Source organism: Rhinoraja longicauda, chromosome 9 (assembly GCF_053455715.1).
Source record: "Rhinoraja longicauda isolate Sanriku21f chromosome 9, sRhiLon1.1, whole genome shotgun sequence".
Classification (NCBI taxonomy): Eukaryota; Metazoa; Chordata; class Chondrichthyes; order Rajiformes; family Arhynchobatidae; genus Rhinoraja; species Rhinoraja longicauda.
This window is the reverse complement of record NC_135961.1, coordinates 35,352,603-35,377,736: the sequence shown is the minus strand read 5'-3', so window position 1 is coordinate 35,377,736 and position 25,134 is coordinate 35,352,603. Positions and strand designations below refer to the sequence as shown.

Below are 25,134 nucleotides of genomic sequence, written 5' to 3'. Positions count from 1 at the left end.
AAACCTCAAAGAGAATGTAGAAGCTCCCCACTGGCAACACACGTCAGGATCGAAAATGAAGCCCTAGAGCTTTAAGGTAGCAGCACCAACCGTGCGTCCAATTTAAAAAATATCAAAAGAGCAATCTCCCGATGTATAAAATTAAAATATTGACTTTATTTTTAACTTTGGAACTGAGAATTCCAAATGGTAGGTCGCCAACAGGGTAACTGGACTGGGAGAAGATCGTCATCAGAATAGAGGGTGTAAAATGGGGACCTGGCACGAACTTTGTAGATCAAGATTGGGTAGGATTTCCTCATCTTACATTCAACTTTATAACAACCTGACCCACAGATGAACCAGTCCCCACTATATTTCACAATATAGGTACAACTGTAAAAAACCAGAGGGTGATTATCAGAGGTTATGTGAACAGTTGTGATTAACAGTTGCCGAAACTTACATTTACACAGTGAAGAGTCCGAGTGTGGTTATGGGGATGTACCCTGATGTTTGGCACACTGGTGTCTTGCGTGACTCCACTTATTGTAACCATCATGGACACATTCGTCCGGATCTCCACAGCTGAAAAATCAAAATTGTGATTTAATAGGAACTTAATATTTTTATATTATTGCCAAGAAGATACTGCAATCCTGTGGTTTCAAATTAAGTATATTGATTTCTCTCACTTCAGGTAGTCCTGGCATTCCCTCTCTCTCCATCACCACCAAGTCGCACCAGCTTCTCATTTTCACCCTCCAAACAGCTAACAATGGCCTGTTTCCTTTATCATTGTTACTTTTTTTGCATGTCTTTCATTCGTTGTTCTTTATCTCTCCACATCACTGTCTATATCTCTCATTTCCCTTATCTCTAACCAGTCTGAAGAAGGGTCTCGACCCGAAACATCACCCATTCCTTCTCTCCAGAGATGATGCCTGTCCCGCTGAGTTTCTCCAGTTTTTTGTGTCCCCATCTACGTTTGTCAGGTCCTGCCTGATGATGCTGAAAATGGCCTTCCCCAAATTCAGAAACTTAACTATCCGTTCCATAACTACTTTGCAACTTACAGTTATGGTCACTATCCTCAAAGTCCTCACCTACTGACACTACATCCACTTTCCCCCTTAACTGGCAAGGATTAGCTCGAGCACTGTCCCATCCCTGGAAGCATTACTAGTGCAAACAGTTCCCTGGAAGCACTTTAAAAAGAACTCACCATCTAATTCTTTCATACCAAGGTAATCCTAAATTGAAATCCCAAAGATTTATTCTTAGACCTCTGTGATTTACCTTCATATCCGCTCCTCCATCTCTTGCTGACTCTTGGGAGGCCTGTAGTCTAATCACAGCAAAGTGATTTCCCCTTTTTATGTCCTCACTCAAAGAGCCTTCGGGGACAGCATTGTGGTAGAGCTGATGCCTCATAGTGCGAGACCCAGGTTCTGTCTGTGTTGAGGTGTTGAGGTTGCACATTTTCCATGACTCTGTGGGTTTCCTCCCACATCCCAACAATGTGCATGTTTGTAGGTTAAGTGGCCTTCATAAATTGCCCCTAATTTGTAGGGATTGGGATAACATAGAACTAGTGAGGTTCTATGTTATCCCAACATAGATAATTGATGGTCAATGTGGGCCAAAGCACCTGTTTCCATGCAGTATCTCTAAATTAAAACGAAGTCCTCCCTCATTACTGTGATTGTCTCCTTCCCTATTATTGCAATGCGCCCTCCTTTATTTCCTGCCGGATCACAACTTAAACTTCTGTACTCTGGATGTTGTTGCCTGCCCTGCTTCTTTTTCAACCACATCTCTGTGATTGCAATAATTTCATATTCCCATGTACTGATCAATACTCCAAGTTTATCTGCCTTACCAATCAGACTCCTGGCAATGAAATAAATGTAATTTATCCTTCCAATCCTCTCACCTGCTTTTACAGTGCCTGAGAGGTTGGTCAGGGACTCGAAGGTCAGGAACAATTGCACATGTTCAAAGTGTAAAGCAGAATAGCTTGCTCTTTATTCAGTTATTCCCTACCTGAATTCTGTTCAAACTGACATGTTAACCATAATTCCTGATTGTATGTGGACAGTCCAGGTGTTTGCAGTTTTAAAGGGCTTGTCTGGAGAAGAAAGAAAGAAAAGTTAAATTTTACCCCCAGATGATGATCTAAATTATTTCAATTTTATATGAAATCAAGATAATTCAGCTTGATCTCGGCTATCTGAGAATTTAAGATCAATAACGGGCTAATTTTGAATATCCATTAGTAGTTTGAATTTAGTTTACAAAGTTTTGTATTTGGAGTTGCTATGCGCATTAGAGCAGTGAAGAACTGAGTTAGAAACAGAACACTCAGATGGAGGGGACAGACAAATGTCAGGCTGGGCAGAAAATCCTTGGGAAAAAAAGTACCTATGGACAATCAAGAGGTTGCATCAGGGCTGGGAATGGTTCGGAGGTTGGAGTTAGTGGAAAGAGCGAGAATATTAGATGGCCAGAGGCCTGGCCTGGGATGGCCTTCACATCTGGAGAAAAGGAGACACTCTCAGTCTGAAGAAGGGTTTCGATCTAAAACTTCACTTATTCCTTTTCTCCAGAGATACAGCCTGACCTGCTGAGTTACCCCAGCATTTTGTGTCTATGTTCAGTGTAAACCAGCATCTGCAGATCCTTCCTACACAAAATGGTAAGGACATTAGGGTTAGGGTTATTGTGAATAAATGTAATTCCTGGGGTAATGTTCCTGGTCTTATGAAGAAGAATTATGCAGAATGGGCTCTGGACACCCGAAGAACCAGATAATCTAGATTTTGATATTCAGTGGTGTTCAGTTACATATTGTAGGATATTTCGCCTAGCAGGGAGTCCCAATAATTGACCCACTAATGACAAATTGTGGGGGAAAATTTTCTTGAGACAAGTATTCGGAATTCCCAATCCGAGAGAATGGTGATTGTTGAATTGTTATATATATTCAAGATCACAGCAGACATTTACAGTCTACAGCAAATTTGTCAGGAAGGTGAATTTTAAGCCACAGATCAGACAACTTTCATCAATGTTCAAGAAACTATTACCCTTGCACCCATTCCTGGTGTTGTTGAACAGTGATAACAGGACAACAGGCTAAATGTTAATGCCCCCTAACAAAGGGATATTCTCAGAACTTCATCTTGATATAATATTCTGTTCTGGGAGATCATATCTCTAACAGTATTCAATATTTTCATGAATTACCAATAATGTTACAAGTTTGTGATCTTATTAAAACCTTTGTAACCTGCAAAATAAGAACAAAGGGTAAAGTATTTTAAAATCTCAGTAAGAGATTTCACAGACCTGAAATGCAAACCATTTCTCTATTCACACATGCTTCCTGACCAAGAGTGTATTTCCTGCAACTGTAGTTTGTGCATTCAATTCATGCTTGATGTTATTCACTTACCAGATTACCCTTTGTGGTGGGTGAGATTGGAGGCAATGCTCTGGATGTAATAATTTCTGGACCTGTAATCAGACAGCGTGTACGTGAAAATAATGCACCAATATGTACAGGGTAAAGAAGGAAGGGAGGTGGAAAATTAATATCTTTCCCTTTATCTTTCTATCCTATACACTGATGAACAGACACATAACCTGTTTCATTTTTGAGAACTTCTAGAATAAGCTTCCATGTGGAGTAACAGCAGTTCAATCAGTTGCTCTTCCCCGGAAAAAGTTTGTAATGATAATGAAACTCCAAGCACAACACCGAAAGGGTTCCTTTGCTCTCACTAATCAAGCCATCAGCGTCTACATTCAATGAGAAACAAATAAACTGATGGAGGAACTCAGCAGGCCTGGCAGTATATGCGGAGAGAAATTAACAGATGTTTTGGGTCAGGACTCCTTCAGAGTGAAGGGTCTCAAAACATTGGACCCAAAACATTGTCTGTCCATTTTTCTCCATTAACCCACTGAGTTACTCCCAGTCATTTTTTGTTGATAAACAACTATTTCAATCTTGTGTCACATGTTAAACAGCTTTTTTTCCCTTCCTCAAATTCAGATTTAAATCATCTCTTCCTTTTTACCCTTTTCCAGCCATAATTCCTGTTATTCAATAGCCTTTCACTCACCACCACTTTCACTCACAATCACTCCTGCCTTCCACTCTATCACAGAACTTACTTTTGTTTGCTCCATAATGACCCACCACATGCCCATGAACAGCATGAAATCTTGAGATATGGTAGGGTAAGGGAAGGGGAGGGGGGGGGGGGGGGGGGGGGGCTGGGTCAATGTTATCAATGGGATGGGAGATGTACTATGCCCATCTTCTGGCAGCTACTCATGTTTTAGAAAACAGCTCACTGAAATCATTCTTGCCAAGATGGATCCTTTACAGTTACAATACCAACATATATGTAACAATATGGAAAGTGTCCAGGGAAGTCGTGTCCACAAACAGAACAAATCCAACTGCGCAAAATATAACCCGGCTACTCTTGACTATTAAGCAGCACTCCATCAGCACAATCTGCTAATTTAGTTTGAGTTATTTCAGATGCGTAAAGATCTTCACATCATTAAGGGTTTGATCCAAACATAAATAAAAAGAGACGAGAGCCTCAAAAGCTAGCCAATCAGCTGTCATCCTTTGGCATTTGACTAAGTGCAACATCAAGTAGCCCTACTAAAGTTAATTATAATGGAAAGGGAAACAATTCAGCCACCATTAACATCGTGGTAACCACTGACCTGCACAACGTAGTGGCTGCAAAGAGAAAGCCAAAGGCTTGGTATTATGTGGCATGATTCATCCACTTTCATCATATTAAGACACGTCACAGTCTTACAGCTTGGAAACAGGCCTTTCGGCCCAACTCAATCATGCCTGCCAAGATGTCTTATCTAAGGTAGTTTTACCTGGCCGTGCTTGGCTCGTATCCTTCTAAATCTTACCTATCCATGTACCTGTCCAAGTGTCTTTTAAATGCTGCTATGATACCTGCCTCAGCTACTTCCTCTTGCAGCTTCATTCTTTGAGTGAAAAACCTGCACCCCAGGCTCATGACTTTCCCCTCTCACCTCACCTACCTTGAGTGGAACTCCAGTACTTGAATGCAAGTCATTTGACGCACACACAAAACCACCACCATGACCACATATTCCCTTCACCAGTGGAGTACTGTAGTTACATTGTGCCCGAACTATAAAGTGCAATGCAGAAAATTACCAAGGTTCATTTGACAGTAGCTGCCAATTGTATTAATGGCAGGAAGTTCAAGTTTTCCCACGTCATTACCATCTGGGTTAATTCAACATTGTTGGACCAAAACTTTAGCTAACAGCAATGCGTGCAGCAACTGAAGGGCAATTAGGGTGTGAATGTCTCCAGGTTCAACGCATATCCTATAAATGACCATCTACTTTCACAGTCCTGATCTACACAGAAGAGACAAAGCAGCTCATTAAGCATTTCCGATGATTCAAAGATTGTCATCCAATTTCGCATGCGTTAGTCCAAGATATCTAATACTCAGTTTCTTCCTAGCTGTTAACATCTGCCCTCGTAACAGCACAAAGGATTCCTTTTTCGTCCAAACTTTACATAAACCTTTAAGCCTTAATATGTTTTACAAACTACAAGGATTACAAAGTCATCATTGATGATGGAGTCAAAATTGAATCTGAGAGCGTATTTCTGTAATTGTGAACTCAGCAGTTTTAGTTTCCATTTTAAGATAGAGGTCATTAATGTTATCTCCAATATTGTCTGCAGGATTGCCGTCGATCTGCCAGTTGATGATTGTACCATTACTTATGCAATATGAATTACAGCGGTAAAACAATCTTTATAAGCTAGCATGCGTTGCAGTGACAGCACCATAATATACCTATTTGGTATTGTTTATTTAATGCAAGTATAATTATCATATCATCATATCATATATATACAGCGCGGAAACAGGCCTTTTCGGCCCACCAAGTCTGTGCCGCCCAGCGATCCCCGCACATTAACACTATCCTACACCCACTAGGGACAATTTTTACATTTACCCAGTCAATTAACCTACATACCTGTACGTCTTTGGAGTGTGGGAGGAAACCGAAGATCTCGGAGAAAACCCACGCATGTCACGGGGAGAACGTACAATTATTTATCTAATTATTTGACCTAGTTCACCATTGTCCAATATCCCAGATCACATTTTTGTGTATAATATGTACGGTTAAGCTTGGAAGACAGTCTGTGCCAAATATATACTTTGAATTCCTAAAATATGCACAGAATGTGACCTTACTATAGATAATGTTTTAATCTGATATTTAATGGTTTGGCACCGAATATTAAAATTGCTGGAGTGCTGCAAAAATCCAATGGATCACTTATTTTCCTCAGAGAGGGAGGTGCTTGCCACCTCTGCTCTGCCATGCCATGCAATTAATTCAGGGACGCTGAAGGTTGATGTGAAGCAACGCAGTACCAATGTTACCCACATCCTGAATCTTTTCTAGAAATCAACCTGCCATTAAGTGTAGAAAGGTAGACACAAAATGCTGGAGTAACACTCCAGCTGCAGAGATAGAATGTAGTCGGAGACAGGAAGACTGGTGGGTCCAACCAGTCTTACTAACTCCAACTACATTCTATCTCGGTCCCTCCCACTCCCCTGATATCAGTCTGTAGAAGGGTCTCGACCCAAAACGTCACTCATTCCTTCTCTGGAGAGATGCTGCCTGTCCCATTGAGTTACTCCAGCATTTTGTGTCACCTTTGATTTAAACCAACATCCGCAGTTCTTTCTTACACATTAAGTGCAGAAATCTCTTCACATGATCGTACATTTAAAAAATAAGCTGACAATTACGTAATACAATATATCAAGTTCCATCATTTTGTACTCACCAGCTATTCCGATCAAAACTATCACTCCAAAACAGATGAAGAACACAATGAACACTAGGACAAAGTGCCTCTTGGAAAGTGTATATAATCTCATTGGCGCTATTCTAAAAAGGAGAGATTACAATTATCAATGTAAGAAGAAATCTGAGTAATAAATGTTACAATTAACACCAATAGCATTTTTCCGACGCATCAGTGCCATCGCATTTTATGTCATGAGATACCACAAAATATGAATAAATAATTATTTAAGGCATTGTATTTCAGTTCAGGGAAGGAAAGTATAATTACATTTTTGTGGATCCAATAATTCCCTAGAAGTCTCATAATTCATCATTCAAAACAAAACTAATTGTAATTATAAATACTGCTTTCAACCAAGCAATAAACATTTCCCTTTCTTTGAATTCAAACAATGCAGCTTAGCTTCAATTCTGCTTTCTGGCACAAACTAAATTCTACCATGCAAAAGCAGTCAGTTGCTGCATTACTCCTACTTTTTTCAATTTTCCATCCACCCATCGTCTCCCTGAACCCACCCTCCACCCCAATACCAGCCTAAATCATGGCTTGAATCCCAAATATCCCAAGAGTCAGGACACTGTCCATAAATTCATTGGTATTTATTCACAAAATGCTGGAGTAACTCGGCAGGTCAGGCAGCATGTCAGGAGAGAAGGAATGGGTGACGTTTTGGGTCGAGACCCTTCTTCAGACTGATGTCAGGGGGGGGGGGGGCGGGACAAAGGAAGGATATAGGTGGAGACGGGAAGATAGAGGGAGATCTGGGAAGGAGGAGGGGAAGAGAGGGACAGAGGAACTATCTAAAGTTGGAAAAGTCGATGTTCATACCACTGGGCTGCAAGCTGCCCAGGCGAAATATGAGGTGCTGTACCTCCAATTTCTGGTGGGCCTCACTATGGCACTGGAGGAGGCCCATGACAGAAAGGTCAGACTGGGAATGGGAGGGGGAGTTGAAGTGCTCAGCCACCGGGAGATCAGTTTGGCCAACGCGGACCGAGCGCAGGTGTTGAGCGAAGCGATCGCCGAGCCTGCGCTTGGTTTCGCCGATGTAAATAAGTTGACATCTAGAGCAGCGGATGCAATAGATGAGGTTGGAGGAGGTGCAGGTGAACCTCTGTCTCACCTGGAAAGACTGTTTGGGTCCTTGGATGGAGTTGAGGGGGGAGGTAAAGGGACAGGTGTGGAATCTCGTGCGGTTGTAGGGGAAAGTGCCCGGGGATGGGGTGGTTTGGGTAGGGACGAGTGGACCAGGGAGTTACGGAGGGAACGGTCTCTGCGGAGCGCAGAGAGGGGAGGGGATGGGAGGGCACGGCCCGATTCTACCTCCTACCCAAAATCCATAAACAGAACTGTCCCGGCAGACCCATTGTCTCTGCCTGCTCATGTCCCACCGAACATATTTCCACCTACCTCGACTCCATCCTATTCCCCCTGGTTAAATCCCTTCACACCTACGTCCAAGACACCTCACACGCTCTCCATCTCCTTGATAACTTCCGGTTCCCAGGCCCCCACTCCCTCATCTTTACCATGGATGTCCAGTCACTCTACACTTCCATCCCCCACAAGGATGGTCTCGCAGCCCTCCGTTTCTTCCTCGACCGTAGAACCAGCCAATCCCCATCTACCAACACCCTCCTCCGCCTAGCAGAGCTGGTTCTTACCCTTAACATCTTCTCCTTTGACTCCTCCCACTTCCTCCAAACCAGAGGCGTAGCTATGGGCACTCGCATGGGCCCTAGCTACGCCTGCCTCTTTGTCGGGTACGTCGAACAATCCCTGTTCCGGGCGTACACCCCCGAACTCTACCTCCGCTACATCGACGACAGCATTGGTGCTACCTCTTGTACCCATGCAGAACTTACTGACTTCATACACTTCACTTCCAATTTCCATCCTGCCCTTAAATATACCTGGACTATCTCCGACATCTCCCTCCCGTTTCTGGACCTCACCATCTCCATCACAGGAGACAGACTAGTGACGGACATTTACTATAAACCCACTGACTCGCACAGCTATCTGGACTACACTTCTTCCCACCCGGTCCCCTGCAAAAAGTCTATCCCCTACTCCCAATTCCTCCGTCTACGCCGCATCTGCGCCCGGGATGAGGTGTTTCACACTAGGGCGTCAGAGATGTCCTCATTCTTCAAGAAACGGGGCTTCCCCTCTTCCATTATGGATGAGGCTCTCACTAGGGTCTCTTCTACATCCCGCAGCTCCGCTCTTGCTCCCCCTCCCCCCACTCGCAACAAGGACAAAATCCCCCTCGTTCTCACCTTCCACCCCACCAGCCAGCGGATCCAACAAATCATCCGCCAACATTTCCGTCACCTACAACGGGACCCCACCACTGGCCATATCTTCCCATTCCCTCTCCTCTCTGCGTTCCGCAGAGACCGTTCCCTCCGTAACTCCCTGGCCAACTCATCCCTTCCTACCCAAACCACCCCATTCCAGGGCACTTTCCCCTGCAACCGCACGAAATGCAACACCTGTCCCTTTACCTTCCCCCATAACTCCATCCAAGGACCCAAACTGTCTTTCCAGGTGAGACAGAGGTTCACCTGCACCTCCTCCAACCTCATCTATTGCATCCGCTGCTCTAGATGTCAACTTATTTACATCGGTGAAACCAAGCGCAGGCTCGGCGATCGCTTCGCTCAACACCTGCGCTCGGTCCGCGTTGGTCAAACTGAACTCCCGGTGGCCGAGCACTTTAACTTCCCCTCCCATTCCCAGTCTGACTTTTCTGTCATGGGCCTCCTCCAGTGCCATAGTGAGGCCCTGGAAATTGGAGGAACAGCACCTCATATTTCGCCTGGGCAGCTTGCAGCCCAGTGGTATGAACATCGACCTCTCCAACTTTACATAGTTCCTCTGTCCCTCTCTTCCGCTCCTCCTTCCCAGATCTCCCTCTATGTTCCTGTCTCCACCTATATCCTTCCTTTGTCCCGTCCCCCCCCCGACATCAGTCTGAAGAAGGGTCTCAACCCGAAACGTCACCCATTCCTTCTCTCCTGAGATGCTGCCTGACCTGCTGAGTTACTCCAGCATTTTGTGAATAAATACCTTCGATTTGTACCAGCATCTGCAGTCCATAAATTCATGATCTCCCAATCTATCTCGTTGGTAACAGTCAACAGTTCAGGTCTACAACTTTCATCAGACTGTTGGATATAACTTGAACTTGTGTATTTTCAACATTTTCAGTCTTTATTTCACAAAATGGCGGCGCGTGCAGACGCAGCGGCCCCACGCTCTCCCGATTTTTCGAGTGTTTTTAATGTTTTTTCAAGTTCGTCAAGTTTGTCACTTCAACAACTCTGGACAGTCAGCAGTAGACAGTATAGTCGTGAGTTCTTGCTGGACAAGAAAACAACAACATCATCAACACTGGACGCTACGCTTGCAGAGGAACTTAGCGGCCTCAGAATACTCTGCCTGACCTCGGCCTCGAGTGCTGCCCCTCGGCTGGAAAGGAGACGCCGCAGGCGGTGTGAGAGGAGACGCCGCGGGCGGTGTGAGAGGAGACGCCGCAGGCGGTGTGAGAGGAAGCAGAAGAGGGGTAAACGCGGAGGCATCCGGGCTAGGCTAGCGGCTAGCCCACACAGACCGGCTATTCCGAGCATGCTAATGGCTAATGTGCGCTCACTGGACAATAAAATGGACACTATAAGACTTCTCCGGTCGACCCAGCGTGAGGTGAGGGAATGCTGTGTTTACGTTTTTACGGAAACATGGCTTAATGACAACATCCCGGACTCCGCTGTTCAGCTCGACCGGCTAACATGCTACCGATCGGACAGAGCTACGGTTAGCGGGGGGAAGACTCGCGGAGGCGGTGTGATTGTTTACATCAGTGATGCTTGGTGTCGGGACGCTGTGTTGGTCTACAAACACTGTTCACCGCTGGTGGAGTTTATGGTTGTGAAGTGCCGGCCTTTCTACCTCCCGAGGGAGCTAACAGCTATCCTGTTAGTCGCTGTTTACATCCCTCCCAGTTCCAACAACAAGGACAGAGAGGAGGCACTCTGCGAACTGTACCGGGCCATCTCTGAGCAGCAGACAGCACACCCAGATGGCTTTCTCATCGTAGCTGGGGACTTCAACCATGCTAACCTAAAAACTGTCATGCCCAAAGTATACCAGCATGTTGATTTCCCAACACGAGAAAACAACACCTTGGACCTTGTTTACACGACCATCAAAGGAGCATACAAGGCTTCCCCCCTCCCCCACATCGGCCTCTCTGATCACCTCACCGTTCTGCTGAAACCGGCATACAGACCCCGGGTGAAAGTCACCAAACCGGTTTCAAAAGAGGTACGTGTGTGGTCAGAGGACAGCACAGCTGCACTCCAAAACTGCTTTGAGACTACAGACTGGGACATGTTCAAGCAGGCAGCAACATACAACAACACAACCAACATTCAGGAATACACAGAGACAGTTACAGGCTACATCACCAAATGCATTGATGATGTTACCCACACCAGAGCCATCACCATCCGGGCTAACCAGAAGCCATGGCTGACAGGGGAGGTTCATGGGCTGCTGAGGGTCCGCAACGTTGCCTTCAGAGAGGGCAATCCAGCCGGTCTCAGAGCAGCCAGGGCCAACCTTTCCAGTGGCATCAGGAAAGCCAAACAACACTACACCCGGCGCATCACAGCCCACTTCAGTGACAACAGAGACACACGGAGCCTGTGGAAGGGTATTAGGACTATCACAGACTACAAACTCTGACCACAGACCTGTGATAGTGACCTCTCTCCTGAACGACCTCAACGGCTTCTTCGCACGCTTTGAAGCACAGAGCAACACACCTGCGCAGAAAACAACTCCCCCCCCCCAACGACCAGGCTATTTGTCTGTCTCCAGGCAGCGTGAGGAGCACACTGTTAAGGATTAACACCCGGAAAGCTTCTGGACCTGACAACATTCCTGGTCGTGTGCTAAAAGACTGCGCAGCTGAGCTCACAGATGTCCTCACAGACATCTTCAACATCTCCCTGAGCCAGGCTGTTGTTCCCTCGTGCTTCAAAGAAACCACCATCATACCTGTGCCCAAGAAGTCTTCTCCATCCTGCTTCAACGACTACCGCCCTGTAGTGCTGACTTCAACCATCATGAAGTGCTTCGAGAGGCTGGTCATGAAGCAGATCAGATCCAACCTCCCCCCCTCCCTGGACCCGTTTCAGTTTGCATATCGAGCTAAGCGGTCCACTGAGGATGCCATCTCCTCTGCTCTACACCCAGCCCTCACCCACTTGGACACTAAAAACTCATATGTTAGGATGCTGTTCATAGACTTTAGCTCAGCATTCAACACCATCATCCCCCAGCAGCTGGTTTGTAAACTAACAAATCTGGGCCTCAGCCCCCTTCTCTGCAACTGGCTGCTGGACTTCCTCACTGCCAGACCCCAGTCTGTACGGGTCGGCAGCAACACATCGGACACCATCACGCTGAGTACGGGGGCCCCACAAGGATGTGTGCTAAGCCCCCTGCTCTTCACCTTGCTGACCCACGACTGCACACCCACCCACAGCTCCAACCACTTCGTTAAGTTTGCGGATGACACAACCGTGGTGGGTCTCATCAGCAACAACGACGAGACCCACTACAGGAAGGAGGTGAACCAGCTGGCCGCGTGGTGCACAGACAACAATCTCTTCCTGAATGTGGAGAAAACAAAGGAGATTGTTGTCGACTTCAGGAGAACGCACACCCAACACCCCCACCCACTGACCATCAATGGTGCTGCTGTGGAGCAGGTGAGCAGCACCAAATTCCTGGGGGTGAACATCACCGAGGATCTCTCCTGGAGCAACAACACCACGTCCATCGCCAAGAAAGCCCAGCAGCGCCTCTACTTCCTCCGCAAACTGAAGATAGCGGGAGCCCCCACACCCATCCTGTACACTTTTTACCGAGGCGCCATCGAGAGCATCCTCAGCAGCTGCATCACTGTGTGGTTCGGAAGCTGCACAGCCTCCAGCCGCAAGACCCTGCAGCGCATAGTGAACACTGCTGAGAGGATCACTGGCGCCTCACTCCCAACACTCCTGGTCCTTTACACCACCCGCCTCACCCGCAAAGCATTGAGCATTGTGGGTGACCCCTCCCACCCCTCCAACAGCCTCTTCACCCTCCTGCCTTCAGGGAGAAGGTTTCGCAGCCTGAGGTCGAGCACCACCCGACTAAAGAACAGTTTTTTCCACCAGGCTGTCAGGATGCTGAACTCTCTCCCCTCCCTTCCTCCTCTCTCCCCTGCCCCCATTGGACCTGGACTTTAACACCCCACACACACGCACATCCAGCACCAGACACTTTTTTTAACGCTGCTATGGACAGGCTTTGCACTACTGTTCATTATTTTTTATTGTAATATATTCATCTTCATCTTTTTTTCATTGAAGTGACTATATTTTATATTGATTGTTGTTTGCTGTGCCTTTTTAATTTTAACTTAATTTAATGCACTTTATTCCTCGGGATTGTGGGAAACGGTATTTCAATTTTCTGTCTGTGTAAACTAACTGAAAATTGACAATAAAGTTGACTTTGACTTGACTTTACAGTATTTGCATTTGTTATTATTTTGTATTTTCAACATTATTGTTTTTTAAATAGTTTTTCTTTTATAAGCAAAATACAGGAACCCTGCGCTTTCAGTGTTTGATTTATGCGTTTTTGAAAAAATGCGCTTGTTACTTTAATACCAAAGCTTGATTTATGCGCTGGTATTTTTGGAATACTGTGCTCAAATTTACTGCTGACAGCGTAGTCGCGTATATGTTTAATTTACACGTTTTTGAATTACGCAATGCTTTTCAAGCATGTAACCCCTGCGCAAAACACAAGGTGCTTGTAGACCTCAGCATAATTTAACCATATAATTGCAATAATGAATTTCAATAGTTTTCACATCCATCGCTAAAACGCCAATGTACTTAGCAGCTGATTATGAAACTCGTGTGTCATTTCATTGTAGAAAACGCAACAGGTAAAGTGTATATAGGAAGCATCCACTGACATTAAAGTGCTAATAGCCAGCTAATAATGATTGGGTGAATATGGGTAAGGACACTGGGGACAGCTCCCCTGCACCAGTCATGAGTGAATGCGCAAGCTTAAGCTTTAAATAACAGCTCTGTCTCTTCACTATGGCAGTCCCTTGGGAACGAGGACAACATAGGTCAACACCAATTCTGTGGACTCTGAAATATGGCAGAAAGCAGGGATGCATATAAAAGTATGATCTATTGCTTCCTCTGGCAACTAATTCTGCATACAGACTATCCCTGTGAATAAGTTACCCCTGAGGTGCCTCTTAAATATTTCCCCTCTCACCTAAGTCTATGTCTTCTAGTTTTAGAATCATCTACCCTGGGAAAGAAACTGTGAGAATTCGCTTTATCAATGCCCCTCATGACTTTGAATACTTCAATAAGGTCTTTTCTCTGTGTTCCACACTCCATAGAAAAAAAAGTCCCAGCCGCTCCATATAACTCAAGCTCATGTCTCTGCTAGACCCTGGTGAATCTTTTCTGCATCCTTTCCAACTTAATGACATCTTTGCAAATGATGAGTGACCAGAACTGCACAGGGTACTGCAAGTATGGTCACACTTATGACTTGTACAGCCATATCATGATGATTCAACTTTCCGATTCAATACCACTCTCTGGGAGTTACATTAACTGTGCAAGTCCTGGTGTGACATACCAAAGTGCAACACCTCACACTTGTCAGAGTTAAACTCCACTTGCCATTCCTTGACCCATCTTCCTGAGTGATCTACATCTGTTGTAGACAGATATCCTTCCTCACAATCTACTATATCACCAATTCCAGTGTCACCTGCAAATTCACGAACATTGTTAACTACATTGTCATTCAAATCATTGGATAACAAACAATAGTGTACCTAGCACTGACCCGCTGTGGCACACCACTGGTTAGAGGACTGTCAGAAAAACAACCCAAGAACAACTACCCTGTGATTCCTTCCCGAAGAAGGTATCACAAAATGCTGGAGTAACTCAGCAGGTCAGGCAGCATCGAGTCTGAGGAAGGGTCTCGACCCGAAATGTCACCCATTCCCTCTCTCCTGGATGCTGCCTGACCTGCTGAGTTATTCCAGCATTTTGTGATACCTTCGATTTGTACCAGCATCTGCAGTTATTTTTCTACACCTTCCTGAAGAAGGGTCGCTACCCGAATCGTCACCCAATCCTTCTCCCAGAGATGCTGCATGTCCCGTTGAGTTACTCCAGGTTTCTGTGTCTATCTTCTATTCCTTCCTCTGTCAATTTTGAATCCAAATAGCGAGTTCACCTTAAAATTCTATGATATCTAACATTCCAGACCAGCCTACATGTGCAAACTTGTCAAAGGCCTTGCTAAAGTCCATGTGGACAATGTCCACTCCTCTGCCCTCAAAATTCCTCTTTGTAACTTCTTCAAAAAACTCCCAGATTCATGAGACATGATTTCCCACAGAGCCATGTTGACTTTCTCTAATCAGTCCCCCTCCCTCCCTCCCCTGCCAACTTTCAATCTGAAGAAGGATCCCAACCCGAAGTGTCACCTATCCATGTTCTCCAGAGAAACTGCCTGACTCGCTGAGTTACTCCAGCACTTTATGTCTATCTTAGATGAGGCAGCATCAATGGAGAACATGGATAGGTGACATTTCGGATCTCGACTGAGTTACTACAGCACTTTGTGTCCTTACTTTCCTTCTGTCCTTTTTAGTTTAGTTCCCATTCCTTGCTTTCTAGACTGCGGCCTATTTAAAAAGATTTACATGCATAAAATGCACAGAGAAAGATGTAAACACGGAAGATGGGGAAAATGCAAGTTCACGGAAGCCTCATCAACACCACGCTACTGTGAAGTTTTGTTCGCTGTCGGCGCTTTGCAGACGGGGACTCACGTCCTGCCCGGCGCATGAGAACAGAGCTAAGAACAGCGGTGGAAAGGACCAGGAACTGGCCGGCGGCGGACTGAATGGCATGGCCCAGCCTGGCTCTGCTGCCCGGACCCTCGGGTCTCCAACACCACACCCCGATCCGGTCGCCTGACCAAACGTTTCTGCGCGCGCCCCCCGCCCGCTCCCGGGACGCTGCCCCCGACACTCACAGCTCCATGACAGCAGCGCATCGCCAGCCCCGCCAACCGCCACCTCACAACCGCCCCCGCTCGAGCCCGTGTGTGACGTCAGGCGCGAGGAGCCCGTGTGTGACGTCAGGCGCGAGGAGCCCGCGCTCGTCACCAGGTGGCGGCAGCGGCAGCGCTCAGGTGGATGGTCCGGCCCTCAGGTAGGCAGGCGGGCGATGCAGAGAGGCTGGTTGGTCGGAGCCGGTCACTGTTACCGTCACTCAGAAGTGGTAATGGAAATTCTCCCGTCACCTGACACCCTTGATTCAGAGACACTTTCTTCCTAGCTTTCATCAGCCAACTGAACCAGCAGAGAGCCCTGACCTACCATCTACCTCATTGAAGACCCTTGGACTATCTTTAATTGGACTTTACTGGACTTTATCTTACACTAAACGTTATTCCCTGTATCCTGCATCTGTATGTTGTGCACAGGTGGATGGTAATCATGTATAGACTACCCACTGACTGGTAGCATGAAACAAAAAGCGTTTCACCGTACCTGAGTACACATGAAATAAACAACTAAACTCACCTATCCATGTTCTCCGGAGATGCTGCCTGACCTGCTGAGTTATTCCAGCACTTTGTGTGGTTTACTTTTGTTAACCAGCATTTGCAGTCCCTTGTTTGGCAAAAAATCTCTGTCAGGGCCCTGGCTATCTCCTGCCCTACTTCCCATAGCAACCTGGAATAGATTTCAACTACCCCTGGGGATTGATCAACCCCCTTTATGACATCTGATTTTTGTCGCTCTCAAATCTGATTTACTCCAGACCTCTCCCTGAACTCACTATCTTCCACATTCTTTCATGAATACAGATGAGGTCTTTATTTCGCATCTTGCCCACATCGCCTGTCTCCTCACATAGACTACCCCTTAGGTCTCTAAGGAGAACCACTCTTTTCCTAGTTACCATCTTGCTCCAGACATACTTATAGAATGTCCTCGATTCCAGTTGCCTATACCTGTCATATGATTCCTTTTCATAGACACACAATGTTGGAGTAACTCAGCGGATCAAGGCCGCATCTCTGGAGAAATGGAATAGGTGACGTTTTGGGTCAGAATCATTCTTAAGACTGAAAGATAGAGAAGGCCAGAACAAATCTATCTTTCATCTATCTTTCAGTCTGAAGGGTTCTGACCTAAAACGTAACCTATTTCTTTTCTCCAGAAATGCTGCCTGACCGGCTTAATCCAGCATTTTGTATCTATCTTCGGTATAAATCATCTGCAGTTTCTTCCTATACATATGATTCCTTTTATTTCCCTGATCAAACCTTCATTCACCTTTGTAATCTAAGGTTCCCTAATCATATCATCCTTGCCTTTCACACTTCTCAAATGTGCTGGCCCTAAACTCTTGCTGATTCTCTTTGAGATATTTCCACTTTGTCAACTGTCTTTTTATCCACAAACATCTTCACTCAATCTACCTCTGCAAGGTCCTCCTGTGCTTTTGAAATCAGCCTTTCCCCCAATTTAGGACCTTAACTCATGGACCAACCTTATTCCTTTCCAAAACTACCTTGAAATTTTCAGAATTATGGTCACTGTTTCCAAAGTTGCGGACTGTGAGCATTCACTTTATCCGTGTTCCTCATGATCTTGTACATCTCAGTAAGGTCACCCCTCAGCCTCCTACGCTCCAAAGAGAAAAGTCCCAGCCTATCCAACCTCTCTCTATAACTCAAGCCCTCAAGTTCAGGTCAGATCCTGTTGAATCTCCACTGCACCCTCTCCAAATTAATGATCCTTAATGATCTGCCTTCATGAGGCAAAGACAGTCTTGCGGACCACTCTGCCTCATGTAGCATCCAGGCCTCCATTATGATAGGACCAGCAGCAGGGCTGCAAGTAAATAGGTGTAGTAATGGAGAAATTGGTTGGGAGAGGTGGTGAATGAGCAAGCCTGAGCAGATGCAGAACATTACATACTTGAAACACATTCACTCCTGTATAAAACTCAAATGAACATTTTGAGTCATTGAGTGATACAGCGTGGAAACAGGTCCTTCGGCCCAACTTACCCACACTGGCCAACATGTCCCAGCTGCACTAGTCCCACTTGCCCGCGTTTGGTCCATATCTCTCTAAACCTGTCATATACATGTACTTGTCTAACTGATTCTTAAGCGTTGGGATAGTCCCAGTCTCAACAGCCTCCTCTGGCAGCTTGTTCCATACACCCACCACCCTTTGTGTGAAAAAGTTACCCCTCAGATTCCTATTAAATCTTTTCCCCTTCACCTTAAACCTATGTCCTCTATAGGAATTATTTGAAATCACAACATTCCTCAGCTGCCAAGATTTAACTAAGATCTGTTTAATCACAGTTAGCATGAGGCATTGCACTTTGGAGGTAAAGGGTTAACATTATTGCGGGATCATGGAGTCCAAATCCACAGCTTCCTGAAAGTGGCTTCACAAATAAATCGAGTGGGAAAGAAGGCATATGCTATGCTTTCCTTCATGGATCATGGCATCGAGTACGAGTCAGTAAGTCTTGTTGAGCTTTATAGGACTTTGGTAAGGCTACATATGCAGCATTGTGTGCAGTTCTGGTCACACCATCATAGGATGTGTTGGCTTTGGAGAGGGTGCAGTAGAGGTTTATAAGAAGATTGCCTGGATTAGAGAGTATTAGCTATAAGGACAAATTGGACAAACATGGATTGTTTTCTCTGGAGCCTCAGTAGTTAAGTGGAGACCTGATAAAATGAGATGATAGGGTAGACAGACAGAACCAGGTTGGAAATGTCAATGACTAGACACCATAACTTTAAGATAAGAGAAAGGGGGAAAGTTTAAAAAAAAAAAATGTATAAGGGAAGATTAAGGGAATCTTTTGACACTAAAAGTGTTGGGTGAGTTGGGTGGCGCCTGAGTTGGCGGTAGAAGCAGATACGATAGTGGCATTTAATAGGCTTTTAGATAGACATATGGGTATGCAGGGAATGGAGGGATATGAATCACATGCAGACAAGGTTGATCAATTTAGCTTGGTATTATATTTGGCATAAACATTGTGGGCCAAAGGGCCTGTTCCTGTGCTCTCCTGTTCTATGTTCTATATTTGTTAGTTTGTTTTTAATCTATTTCATTACTTCCTAATGAAGGATACTTGCCAATTCATAAATTATTCATGATCCACAAATTATTTCTCAGTCCTTTAACAACCACAGCAACAGGGCAATTGCAACAGTATTTTCAAGCATATTCAGGAAGAACTGCACCATACATATAACATATCTATAAAAGATAAACTGCACAAAACTGGGCCTGGTGAGAAAAGGGATAAATGATTATCAGACTTTTACGCTCAAGTACATCTTGCTTGGAATTTCTGTTGTTGTCTTCTTATATACAGTGTAACCATTCTGCTCATTATAATTCCGCGGGGAGGTTAGGCCTAAATGGGTCGCAGCTTCATCACTGCTGAATTACTTTGAAATCAAAGCCTGTTGGGAACCTTCATTTACATTATTTTTTACAGCAATCCGCAGTCTGCTACCTATTTCAATGCTGTGTTTCCAATGCAGTGGGTAGAAAATGCTGCAGTCTGCCTCACCCTCTTATGTATATCTCCCAACGTCAGACTTGCAGACAAGCTCCATTATTGACCTCGAAAGAACAGCTTGGTATCTTACAAGGACAGTTAAATATAATATATTTCCTACCTATAGTACCGATCATCTTTGTAGGGAGTCAGTTCATCCTTTAAATCCATGTAAGCACCTTTCATCTTCTTGTAGAAATATTTTAGTTCTTTGTAGAGGGGATTTTCAAAGGAAGGATAATCTGCATCCATAGCTTGCTGGTTCTAGTGTAGCAACAATCCTCGTTCAGTTTTTATAACTTCTGGAAACAATGAATATGAAGTCATCAGGATCCAAGGAAACATCGTTTTATTCTTTGTGATGAAAGCAGATCAGCTGACCTTTTGTTCAGAAGAGATGATGTTGGGTGGTAAAACACATAGAGCCATCTGTGCATCAATGAGACGCAGGCTGCAGTTCAGCAGCTCAGTGATACACACAGTGAATAGGCAACTTAACCCTTTCCCTCCATTATTACCTCACTGCCTGTCCAAAAGAAGCACTTCAATTTATCTCCAAGAGGTCGGTATTTGAAGTGCAAGTATGAATTTTTCACCTTGCTAAATGAAAATTGTACCACCTTTCAGACTGAGATTTTCATCTCACTAAAAAAAGTCCTGTATCTTAAAAAAAACACTCACATTTTAATATTATAATGTCCAGTAGAAGTTGTAATCATTATGAATTCACAGGGATTAGAAGTTTTGGAATAAAGATCCTTAAAAGGTAGCAAGACAGGTTCAAGGTGATCCTACCTCAAATCACATCTTCCCATCCTCACTCCATTCCAGAGGCCTCTCTCTCCATGATTCCTTTGTTCACTCATCCCTCCCTCTCCCCAGGCACTTTTCCATACAATTCATATGGTCATAAGGGATAGGAGTAGAATTAGGTCATTCAGCCCATCAAGTCTACTTCACCATTCAATCATGGCTGATCTATCTCCCTCCTAACCCCAGACCGAACCAATGAGGTCCCCTCTCATTCGTCCAAACTCCAGCGAGTACAGGCCCAGTGCCGACAAACGCTCATCATAGGTTCTCGACCCGAAATGTCACCCATTCCTTCTCTCCAAAGATGCTGCCTGTCCAGCATTTTGTGTCTACCTTCAATTTAAACCAGCATCTGCAGTTCTTTCCTACTCATCATAGGTCAACCTACTCATTCCTGGGATCATTCTTGTAAACTCCCTCTGGACTCTCTCTAGAGCCAGCACATCCTCAGATATGGTGCCCAAAATTGCTCACAATATTCCAAATGTGGCCTTACCAGCGCCTTATACAGCTTCAACATCACATCCCTGTTTTTGTATACAAGCCCTCTTGAAATAAATGCAAGCATTGAGTTTGATTTCTTTACTACTGTTTCGACTTGCAGATTAACTTTTTGGGAATCCTGCACCAGCACTCCCAAGTCCCTTTGCACCTCCGATTTCTGGATTCTCACCCCACTTAGAAAATATTCTATACCTTTATTCCTACTAACAAAATGCATGACTCCGCACTTTGCTACTCTATATTCCATCTGCCACTTCTCTGCCCACTTTCCCAACCTGTCCAAGTCCTTCTGCAAAGTCCGTGCTCTCTCTAAACTACCTGCCCCTCCATTTATTTTCGTATCATCTGTAAACTTTGCCATTAGGCCTTCAATCCCCTTGTCCAAATCATTACTATACAACGTGAAGAGTAGCGGCCCCAGCACCGAACTCCACTAGTCACTGGCAGCCAACCTGAAAAAGCCTCTTTTATTGCCACTCTGTCTTCTGCCATCCAGCCAACCTGCTATTCTAATCACTAGAGTGGGTAAGAAGGCATATGGCATGCTTGCCTTCATCAGTTGGGGCATCTGGTATATATACCAACAACTGAAGTTCCTTGTATCTACATTGAGTATAAGAGTTAGTAAGTCAGCTTTATTAAACTTTGCTTAGGCCACATTTGGAGTATTGTGCGCAGTTCTGGTCACCCCATTTACAGGAAGGATGTGGAGGCTTCGAACGGGCACAAAACAGGTTTATCTCTGGATTAGAGGGTATTAGTTATAAGGAGAGCTTTGACAATCTTGAATTGCTTTCTTTAGAGCCTCAGAGATTGAGGAGAGAACTTCTTATTGAGTCCACATCACAAGATTAGAAATTGTTCAGCCAGAGCTGAACACACTTGGTATCTGCATACATTGGCTTCTTGCACTTTCTTGTGCATAGTGGTGGAAAGATTGGTGGAAACAGGGCCGTGACATGAACGCTCTTTCCTTGACCCCAGGAGAGAACTAATGTATTTATATACAATTATGAGAGGCCTAGATAGAGTAGACAGTCAGAATCTTTTTACCAGGGTGTCAGACTGTTTAAAGAACTGCCTTCTGTGTGGGGCAAGTTTTCTCCGCAAAGAGTGCCTGCAACACGCTGTCGGAGATGGTGCTGGAAGCAGATAGTAGTGCTTAAGAGGCTTTTAGAGAGGCACATGGGTATGCAGGAAATGGAGGGATATGGATCATATGCAGGCACAGGAGATTAGTTCAACTCAGCTTCATGCATAGATCAACACAGACAGAGCTGAAGGACCTATTCCAGTGCTGTGTTTTGTTGTTCTTAATTACAGGTGATGCAACACCTCACAACACCTCCTCTCTCACCTCCACAGGGACCACAACTGCCCTTCCAGGTGTCAGAGGTATATTATAGTCCAGGTAGCTGTGGGAGTCAGTGGATTTGTACTAAATGTCAGTGAATAGGTTGACTCCCATAGCTATCTGGTTTATCCCTCCTCCCACTCTTTCTCTTGTTAGGACACCATCCCTTTCTCCCAGTTTCTCTGTATCTGCATCTGGTCTCAATCTGAGGCCTTCCTTTTATAGAAAACGACTCCCTCCCTCGCCTCCCTCCCCCATGGTTGACCATGCCCACCCATACCGCCTCTACATCCCACACATCTGCTATCTCCTATCTCCCACCCAACAGAACACATTTCCACACAGCAACCTCTGCATCCAATGCATCATTCTTCGATATTTCACCATCCCACCACCTGTCTTTCGGCTTTTCACAGGCATCACTCTCTCTGTCATTCCATGATTTGCTCATCCCACCCATTCCCCAGGCACTTACTCCTGCAACTGAAGAAGTCCCTGCACCTCCTCTCTCCACCAATCAGGAATCTAAATAGCCCTTCCAAGACAGAGATTCATCTGCACCTCCTCCAACCTTGTCTATTGCATTCACTGCCCTCGATATAGCCTCCTCTACATCTGTGATGCCAAAAGTAGATTAGGCGACCTCTCTGCTGGGCACATGCACTCTGTTTGCATGGCCACCTGGGGCTCCTGGTTGCAAACCATTTTAATTCCCCTTCCCACACTAACCTATCTGTCCCTGGCCTCCTTCACTGCCAGGAGAGGCCAAACGCAGATTTGTGAAACAGTATACTAGGTGGACAGCACCTCTGTATATTAACTGATTCTGATTCTCTCATATTTATTCACAAAATGCTGGAGTAACTCAGCAGGTCAGGCAGCATCTCAGGAGAGGAATGGCTGACGTTTCGGGTCGAGACCCTTCTTCAGACTGATGTCAGGGGGGCGGGACAAAGGAAGGATATAGGTGGAGACAGGAAGATAGAGGGAGAACTGGGAAGGGGGAGGGGAATAGAGGGACAGAGGAACTATCTAAAGTTGGAGAAGTCAATGTTCATACCGCTGGGCTGCAAGCTGCCAGCAGAGGACTCTTGTGCAGAATCCGCTTGTGTGGCCAATAACCAAGTGATGGTTCAAAATGTAGAAACATTTTCTCCCATTCACCCCACCCCTTGCCAGGTACTTCCTCATAGAAGTTACCAATCTGACAGAAACAATGTCCATTCCACAAAATCACATCAGCTCTGCTTGGTTATGCAATAAATCAGCTCCCTGAACATAATAATAGGACAGAGCAGTCAGAATGGTTTAATCAAAGGAAAATCTGGAGCTCTTTGAGGATGTGACTGGTGTCACTTGAATACTCTGCCCTTGTAAACTGTTACTAGGATCATTCAGGCTATGAAATGAACACACACAAAACTGTAAATTCAAATCTGCCCTACATCATCTTCACTTCCTCCTTCCAATGACTCCGTGTCCTTTCAAGTGAAGCAAGTGGTTTTGCTTAGTTTTTGTTTAGATACAGCATGTGGATCTTTGATGATCTGACATCTTGAGGTAGCGCTTCCTGCAGATCCCTTTGATGGTAGGGAGGTCAGTATCTGTGATGTACAGGGCAATATCCACTACTCTGCAGTCTCCTTCATTACTGGGTATTCGAGTTATCAAACCAGGCCATTATGCAACCAGTCAGGATACTCTCTGCCGTACATCTGTTGAAGCTTGGTAGAGTATTCGGCCACATGCTAAATCTCCTCAAACATGAGAGGAATTGGTGAGCTTTCTTTTGTGTTAATGCTGGATGCAAAAGGCGGCACGGTGGCGCAGCAGTAGAGTTGCTGCCTTACAGCGAATGCAGCGCCGGAGACTCAGGTTCGATCCTGACTACGGGCGCCGTCTGTACGGAGTTTGTACGTTCTCCCCGTGACCTGCGTGGGTTTTCTCCGAGATCTTCGGTTTCCTCCCACACTCCAAAGACGTACAGGTTTGTAGGTTAATTGGCTGGGCAAATGTAAAAATTGTCCCTAGTGGGTGTAGGATAGTGTTAGTGTGCGGGGATTGCTGGGCGGCGCGGACCCGGTGGCCTGTTTCTGCGCTGTATCTCTAAATCTAAAAAATCTAAATCAACAGAGATGTGCATACCCAGTAACTTGAAATTATTGATATACTCCAACAACATTTCTTTGATGAAGATAGTTCCATGGATACCCAGCTTTCTCTTCCTGAAGTCAACAATCCTCTACTTAGTCTTGCTAACGTTCTGAGTAGGATTGTTGTTCTGGCACCATTCAATCAGATGATCAATTTCCCCCCTGTACTCCATATACCCACAACCCTTTGTGGAATAAATTGTCTCTTAGCTTCCTATTAAATCTTTCCCTACTCGCCTTAATCCTATGCCCTCTTCTTGATTCCCCTATCCTGCATAAAAGACTGTGTATTCACCCTATCTATTCCCTTTGTGATTTTATACACTTCTACAAGATCACCCTCAGCCTCCTGTGTTCCATGAAAAACAAAAAGTTCTGTGTGCAGTTCTGGTCACCCAGTTATAGGAAGGATGTTATTAAATTGGAAAGGATGCAAAAGAGATTCATCAGAATGTGAAGTAAAATATAAAGTGCTGGAGAAAGTCAGCATTTGTGGAGGGAATGGATAGGCAATGTTTTCGGTCAGGGGATTTCCTGTTCTTCGACCATGATCTGACCCAGATTCACTACTACAGCCATATGTGTTTCCTCAACACTTGCCTGTGCTGTCAACGTCCACATGGCTTTCAGTTCAATTTCCAGTTCCTTCTGTTCAGGCCCAACCAA

General features: G+C 45.1%; 1 protein-coding gene across 2 annotated transcripts in view; it reads right to left on the bottom strand.

Annotated features, from left to right (window-relative positions):
- The window catches only part of tmem181 (transmembrane protein 181), a 53,652-nt gene extending 33,541 nt beyond the window's left edge, over nucleotides 1–20,111 (bottom strand). Inside the window, exons 1-5 of one of the 2 annotated variants that reach the window (XM_078405120.1) lie at nucleotides 19,766–20,111; nucleotides 6,884–6,987; nucleotides 3,437–3,498; nucleotides 2,026–2,110; nucleotides 446–567 (exon numbers count right to left, since the gene is read on the bottom strand). In XM_078405120.1, the coding sequence (XP_078261246.1) occupies nucleotides 446–567; nucleotides 2,026–2,110; nucleotides 3,437–3,498; nucleotides 6,884–6,987; nucleotides 19,766–19,896 (504 nt within the window). In that variant the 5' untranslated portion in view covers nucleotides 19,897–20,111. Of the gene's footprint in view, nucleotides 1–445; nucleotides 568–2,025; nucleotides 2,111–3,436; nucleotides 3,499–6,883; nucleotides 6,988–16,063; nucleotides 16,158–19,765 lie in introns of those variants that run through there. The other variant, XM_078405121.1, reaches the window with a different exon arrangement.
- Between the last annotated feature and the right edge of the window lie 5,023 nt (nucleotides 20,112–25,134).